At 54.5% G+C, this 7,592-nt stretch overlaps 2 protein-coding genes across 2 annotated transcripts; both read right to left on the bottom strand.

The window, feature by feature from the left end:
- Nucleotides 1-1,172: 1,172 nt before the first annotated feature.
- LOC104516277 (olfactory receptor 52I2-like) lies at nt 1,173-2,117 on the bottom strand. The gene has a single exon (XM_010160561.1). It carries the CDS (start codon nt 2,115-2,117, stop codon nt 1,173-1,175), a length of 945 nt encoding a protein of 314 aa, XP_010158863.1.
- Nucleotides 2,118-5,751: 3,634 nt separating this feature from the next.
- Nucleotides 5,752-6,765, bottom strand: LOC104516276 (olfactory receptor 52K2-like). Its single transcript, XM_010160560.1, has one exon. It carries the CDS (start codon nt 6,763-6,765, stop codon nt 5,752-5,754), a length of 1,014 nt encoding a protein of 337 aa, XP_010158862.1.
- Nucleotides 6,766-7,592: the final 827 nt, after the last annotated feature.

Here is a 7,592-nt window from a genome sequence, read left to right as displayed (position 1 = left end):
CCTCCTCTGGCCTCGCTCCAACAGCTCCGTGTCCTTCTGCTGTTGGGGCCCAGAGCTGGAGCAGAACTGCACGGGGGGTCTCCCCAGAGTGGAGCAGAGGGGCAGAATCCCTTCCCTCACCCTGCTGTCCATTTGGAAGATGTTCAGTTTCCATCATCACCCAGAAGCCCAGAAAAGCTGGTCTGTGCTCAGTGAGGGAGCAAGAGAGGCTCAGAGGGGACAGCCTCGGTGGCCAGCGCTCCTGAAGTGCAGGACAGTCTCCTGTTGCCAGCCCTGGTAGCCCAGCAAGGACTGAAGAAGACGACAGCAAAGAAAATTCCCCATTTGGAATAGAATCTGTATTTACACAAATATTCCTGGAGCCCTGAAATGTTGCTGTAAATGATCACAGGGATGTTCATGGCATTGGGAACATCTCAAAACTCAACGGGGGCTGCTTACTTCTCTGCATCACCTGAAAAGAAGGAAGGGGCATAGGACTCTGGGATTTGCTAATCATAGAATCACAGGATGGTTTGGGTTGGAAGGGACCTTAAAGATCATCTAGTTCCAACCCCCCTGCCATGGGCAGGGACACCTTCCACTAGACCAGGTTGCTCCAAGCCTCATCCAGCCTGGGCTTGGACTCTTCCAGGGATGGGGCATCCACAACCTCTCTGGGCAACCTGTGCCAGTGCCTCACCACCCTCTGCGGGAAGAATTTCTTCCTGATATCTAATCTAAACCTCCCTGCTTCCAGTTTAAACCCGTTACCCCTTGTCCTGTCACTACAGGCCCTTGTCAAAAGCCCCCCCCAGCATCCTTGTAGCCCCTTCAGATCCTGGAAGGCTGCCATGAGGTCTCCTCGGAGCCTCCTCTTCTCCAGGCTGAACAAGCCCAGTTCTTGCAGCCTTTCATCATGGCAGAGGGGCTCCAGCCCTCTGAGCATCTTTGGGGCCTCCTCTGGACTCGTTCCAAGTGGGCAATATCCTTCTAATGTTGGGGGATCCAACAGGAGATCCCAGTTAATGATCCCAGTCCCAAATAACTCCCATCACAGAGTAGGGTCTCTTAAGCCGGCGAGTCCTCCCCGCCTCCCCTCGTTGCTTCTGTTCACCCTGAGCGTTGAACGGGAAGGAAACCGGTGCTGTCCTTGCGTAGATGAAACACCTGGAAAACCCCTGACTGTTGGTTCAGGCATGAACCTTCCTGGAAAACAGCATTTTGAGCACTGCCCGACGGATCTGCTTGGTCCTCATGCTGTAAACGATGGGGTTCAGCATGGTGGGGAGGGTCAGGTAGACATCAGCCAGCAGAACCCGTGCGTGCACGCACATGCTGCTGCCGAACTGCTGTGCGTAGATGGAGACTATCCCAGGGATGTAATATAGCAGCATCACACAGATATGAGACCCGCAGGTGCTGAAGGCCTTCCGGCACAATTTCTTCCCCAGGATAGTTTTAAAGATCATCCCATAGGACACAGCAATGAAAGCCATGTCCATCCCTACTATAAGAGAAGACCCAGCCACACTGTAAAGCCCAATGGGTCTGGGGTCTGCGCACGCCAGCTTGGCCACGGCCATGTGCTCGCAGTACGAATGGGGGACCACACGGGAACGGCAATAGGGGAGGTTGGTCACCATCCCTGTCAAGGGCACCATGAAAAGGAGAGCTCTCACCACAATGGCCAGGCCTATCTGGGCGACTGTTTGGCGACTCAGGATGGCTTGGTACCTGAGGGGGTGACAAATTGCAACGTAGCGGTCAACAGCCATGGCCAGGAGCACTCCCGACTCCTCTGAGGTCGTGGAGTGAACAAAGAACATCTGAACAAAACAGGCCGTGTAGCCGATCTCCACAGAGTTCAGCCAGAACACGCTCAGCATCTTGGGGACGATGGATGTCACCATCACCACGTCGATGACCGCCAGCATGGCCAGGAAACAATGGATGGGGTCACGCAGGGAGTTGTCCAGCCCAATGACAAGCAAAACTACGCCGTTGCCTGCCAAGGCGATGACATAGCCTGAGCAGAAGAGGATGCCCAGGCACATGGGAAAAGCTTCCAGGCTGGGGACACCCACAAGGATGAAGGAAGAGCTGCTGTTGGGGTGGTTGGAGGGATCAGAAGTCATGCGGGAGAACCTTGCTTTTGCGCTTAAAAAAAGGAGCCCAGTTTTGAGCCCTGAGATGCCCAGAACTAAGAGGGATTAGGTTGGGTCTCTGCATGGACGCCAGAGCCAAACCAGGAATCCACATCGTTATGGTGTGTGAGAAGGGGGTGCTACTGCATGACATGACCGGCCGGGGGGTTGGATCAGAGCTGCTGAACGAATGGGGCTGGCAGGGCTTGAAGGTTCCTACAAGGCGATGAAATTCCCAGTTTAAGTTGTGCCACCATGGATAACCGAGGGAATTCTACAGCCTGTGGCTGGTGAGAGGTTTGTTCTTCGTCGGCTGCTCACCCTCATCAGCTGGCATCGGGAAATCAGCTGCAAGAGGAGAGAGAAAGGTCAGCTTCCCTCAGACAGCAGTTTTACCTGAGCAGCCCTGGCTTCCCGGCAATGCGCCAACAGAGGAAGCTCCTCCAAATTCGTGGGGCAAAAAGTGGTCTCGGAAAGTGCTGTGGGACACTAAGTGTGATTGTGGAAATGCCTTTGGGCCGCTCTGTCTTCATTCTGTCGTTCACCCCTGCGAGAAGCCTGGGAAACTGGGTGGTAGTCAGAGGAAAAGGTTAATTTCTGAGGATTTATTCTGATGGGAAAAGCCTGGAGGAAATAGGGAAACTCCAGAGAAAACCCCGGAGAGACAAGAGGAGGGGTCTGAGTATGGTGAGCAGGATCTACAAATGAATTGGTGCCAAAACTCCTACCATTCCGCTGCTCTCCCCAACGAGGGGCAAAGACCAGGCAGGTGACGACCACCCCAGGTCCCTGCCCCTGCAAAGGGGTGATGGTCAGCTGGGATGACCATCCACCTGCAGCTTTCTCGGAAGCAGCAAGCTGTGGAATGGCTCGGGGGTGGCAGTACCCATGCTAGTGACAGGAAAATTCCCCTGTGTACAGCCTCGCTGTGGGATCGTTTAGGCTAAAATTTAACATTAGACGTGCTTAGCATGGCAGCAGCGAAGAGAGACGAGATCAGAATGGAAATAGAGACAATATTGCAGGGGCAGCTACGGAAATGCAGTGCTTAGTTTTCAAATAGAGGGTCAGGCATGGCTCCAGAGTTGGGCAGCGAGGTTACCCCGTGGCTGCTGTCGCCGACCCATGCTCCCAGCAGACCCAGCGACACAGACCAGCCCCTGCTGCAAAGCAGAGCTGTGCACCCCGGGATGGCCCAAACCCCAGCCTAACCCACCAGATCTCCGGGTCTGCATGAGGGTCCCTCCGCAGAGACCCCAGGGATGGTTCGGCTGCCTAAACACAGGTGCCTACAGCCCTTCGAGACCCCCCCAGCGTGTCCCACTTGTCCTCTACTTCCTTTGCACCCAGCAGGGAGCAGGTCCCTGCAAGCCCGGGGCGATGGTCTGCATCTCCCACGTGGATACCTTGAGTACCGGGGGGGCAGCTCAAGTGTCCGTAGATATCCCAGTAAGTGGGATGACACTCCAAGGGTCCGAGAACCTGCTCCAGCGCTCAGGCATGGACCCCACAGAGGAACTGACTCCCTGAATGTGGGTGTCTGTGCTGAGCTGCTCTCCAGGATGTGCTGCCTCAGGGGCTGGATCTCCACTCCGTGCTTAGACGCCAAGCACTCTTGCACACAAACGTGTGCACACCTACCTTTTACGTGTGTCTGAATCCACAGCCACGTACCCCGGTGCCTACGCTCAAGGCAAGAGTATATTTGCTTCCAGAAGGTCTCTTCTGCAGCCAGTGTCTGGCACAATGTCATGGTCAGTACGGAAGAACCCTCATCACTGGGATTTCTTGGCCTGGGAGATGGAGAAACATAGCACAGACGAGCTTTGCAGCCTAAGCAAAGGCTTCTCATCCCGGTCTGACAAGCAGGACAAGCACAGGTATCTGTCTCACCTCCAGCTCTGTCACCTGAAGGGCTGCAGCAGTGCCTCTCTGCGTGTGTCTAGGTGCAGCAGCGCTGGGGTATTAATCCACCCTCTGCAGATTCCCTGAGGGGCAGCAGATGGAGGATGCAGAGATCCTGTCAGGAGATGGAAAATTTCAAGACTGCTTCAGCTTCTTGCAGTAGGTCTCCCTCGTAGTGTCATACCGCTGGGGTCTGGGGGCATGGGGGTCTCCAGAGGCTGCCAGGTGCCCGCGAGACCAATGCACAAGACGTAAACTGAGAAATCTGAAGTGTAGAGAAATCCCTCTGCTTTTGAGAGAGCAAGATGGTTTGGGAACTCTGTGTTTCCATTCCTCTCTCCACTCAGAACCGTCACAGCAAACCTTTATGCCTCCCTGAAAGGAGTTTGTGCAAGGACCCACACGGAGAGGGGGGAACTCCCAGCAGGTCCGGAGTCTTGGCTGCGTCACGCAGTACGTAGGTGAGGAATGATGCCCACGGAGCACGCGTAAGGAAACCACACGTGATGGCAAGCCTTCAGCTGGTGTGAGGCCTGCCTGTGAGGATCATTAGCAGAATGCCAGCTCGTTAGGAAATAAATCCATCATTTTCCCATTCCATAGAATCATAGCAGTGTCCAAGACCAGGCTGGATGAGGCTTGGAGCACCCTGGGCTATGGAAGGTGTCCCTGCCCATGGCAGGGGTGTTGGAACTAGATGATCTTTAAGGTCCCTTCCAACCCAAACCATTCTGTGATTCTGTGATTCTGTGACAGGGTCCTGCTGCAGATCCCTGCAGGAGGATGGCACCCATGGCTGTCGTGGATTAACCCTGGTAGGCAGCTGAGCCCCACACAACTGCTCACCTCCCCCACCCCCACAGCGGGATGAGGGAAGAGAATCAGGAGAGTAAAAATGCAAAAACTCATTAGTTGTGACAAAGACAGTTTATTAATAAAAAAGAAACCCCACCTCCCACCCCAAAACAACAACAGCAACGAAGGAAAACAAACCCCAGAAAAAACAAGTGATGCAACAAATGCAATTGCTCACCACAGCCAACCGATGTCCAGCCAGTCCCTGAGCAACGGCAGCCCCGGAAACCTTCCCCCCAGTTCGTATTGCTAAGCTTGACACCATGTGGTCTGGGATACCCCCTTGAACAGTGGGGGTCAGCTGTCCCTGCTGTGTCCCCTCCCAGGTCCTCCTGCACCCCAAGGCTACTCGCTGGCGGGGCAGGGTGAGGAGCAGAAAAGGTCTTTGTGCTGTGCAAGCACTGCTCAGCAATGGCTAAAACACCCATGTGTTATCTTCAACGCTGCTTGCATCACAAATCTAAACCAGGGCCCCATACAAGCTACTGTGGAGATAATTAACTCTATCCCAGTTAAAACCAGTTCCATGATCCCGTGTCCCTTACATCTCTTGGCATGGCTATGCTGCACGTGAGGTGGGCTGTTAAGGAAACATCGATTTTCTGTGGTTCACCAGCACTAAGTCATTTTGCCAGAACAAGGTCGGGTGGGGGCTTCAGTCCTTATTTATGTTGGGAGACCTGAGAGAACTGGACCACCCAGTGCTGTGCCAATGTCCCTGCCTTGTCCTGGGGACAGGCAGGAGAACAACCAGCTGAAGCCCTTGGGGCTGACCTGAGTTCAGTGGGTGCCAACATTTCCCAGGGCACCTGCGGCCCCGAGCGTACGAGAGCCACACCAAGGACCAGCCAGGGTTTTGGCCATTCTAGGGAACAGACTTGGTCTTCACGAGCCCCAACGCTGTGCCCTGAGGGCCAGGCCCAACCCCTCCTGCTATGGGCCTCCTCCGGAAGATCACCCTCCGCACTCCATCACGAATCTTCTTCATCCTGATGCCATAGATCAGCGGGTTGAGTGCCGGTGGGATGAGGAGGTAGAGATCAGCCAACAGGACCTGGATGTAGCGTGGGAGGTCCTGGTGGTACCTCTCCATGTACATGGAGAGCAGCCCAGGGATGTAGAAGAGGGCCATGATGCAGAGTTGCGAGCCGCAGGTGCTGAAGGCTTTTTTGCGGGCTTGCAGGGAGGAGAGGCTGAACACAGCTCGGAGGATGAGCCCATACGAGAGGGCGATGAGCAGCGAGTCGAAGCTGACCACGTAGGTGGAGACGGAGAGGCTGTAGGTGTTGCTGGAGGCGGCGTCCTTGCAGGCCAGTTTGAGCACGGCCATGTGTTCGCAGTACGAGTGGTCCACGACCGCCGGGCTGCAGAGAGGCTGGTGGTGAATCTGGAAGGTGAGAGGGCTCATGAAAACCAAGGCCCTGAGCAAGCTGGCCAAGCCAATGGCAGCCACGACGGGGCTGGTCAGGAGGGACAAGTACCGCAGTGGATTGCAAATGGCCACGTAGCGGTCAAAGGCCATCGCCACCAGCACCCCCGACTCCATCACGGAGAAAGCGTGAACAAAGTACATCTGGGTAAGACAAGCATCCAGGCTGATGGAAGTGGAGCGAAACCAGAAGATGTCCAGCATTTTGGGGGTGATGGAGGTGGACATCACCACGTCAATAACCGCCAGCATGGAGAGGAAGAGGAACATGGGCTGGTGCAGGCTGGGATCAGCCTTTATCATGCACAGGAGGGTGCTGTTCCCAGCCAGCGTGACGAGGTACATGATGCAGAAGGGGATGGAGATCCAGTGGTGCAGGTGCTGCAGCCCCGGGATGCCCGTCAGGTGCAGCTCCGACAGCGAGGCGTTGGTGGGACGCGAGTGGGACATGGTGGTCACTGTCTGAGCGAGGAGATCCCAGGCACATGCAGACAGCCATACCCTGGGTCACACCAAAGGTCCATCCAGCCTCAGATCCCGTGTCCAGCATCAAAAGCAGACTCTTAGGGAAGAATATGAGAAAGGAAACATACCATGACACTTCTCCTGCGTGTTTTCCCGGCTTCCAACGTTTTGAAGCTCAGGGACTTCCTGGACTGGATGTGTTCTTTCTTTTTTAATGACCCCCACCCCGGAAACCCATCCAGCCTCTTCTGTGCAAAATTTTATCCCCCACACCATCTTTCAGCAAGGAGTTTCACAAACTAAGGACACCTTTTGTGGATGAACCCCTTCCCTCCCTTGCAAGCCTGACGTTTGCTAGTGTCGTTTGAGGACCCACAGTCCTGTATCAAACCAGAGAAGAGTTAGCCAAAACCTTGTTCTTCCTCTGCCTGCCACCGTGAGACATGGAAGTAAGCAAACCTCAGGTGATGGAAGCTTTATCCCAGACCTGCAGGAGAATTTTTAACCCCTCTGTCAGCACCGACTATATGATTTCCCATCTTCATCTCCTGTTTGTCGGGTTCTGTATCTAGCAGGGTGCAGCTGAAAAGGACTTGCTGGGTCACAAAACCTGTTGCTTTAGGTGTGACAGCTTATCTTAACCAGGAAAGCTGTCAGCATCCTAGGGTATTTCGCTTTCATGGAAATGCTGGTAGACAGCTCCTACCCTCCACCCTGCTCCAAGAAATTACTCTATTTCTTCTCTCAGTGTGTTCCCATCCAGCTTCTATCACCCCTGAAAGTAAACCTGATTATCATAGAATCATAGAATG

This window comes from Eurypyga helias, unplaced genomic scaffold (assembly GCF_000690775.1).
Source record: "Eurypyga helias isolate BGI_N326 unplaced genomic scaffold, ASM69077v1 scaffold761, whole genome shotgun sequence".
Classification (NCBI taxonomy): Eukaryota; Metazoa; Chordata; class Aves; order Eurypygiformes; family Eurypygidae; genus Eurypyga; species Eurypyga helias.
This window is presented reverse-complemented; position numbering and strand designations above follow the sequence as displayed.

Bases quoted from the DNA above. Each gene is read 5' to 3' on its own strand.
- LOC104516277 (XM_010160561.1), bottom strand. From the start codon at position 2,117: ATGACTTCTGATCCCTCCAACCACCCCAACAGCAGCTCTTCCTTCATC.
- LOC104516276 (XM_010160560.1), bottom strand. From the start codon at position 6,765: ATGTCCCACTCGCGTCCCACCAACGCCTCGCTGTCGGAGCTGCACCTG.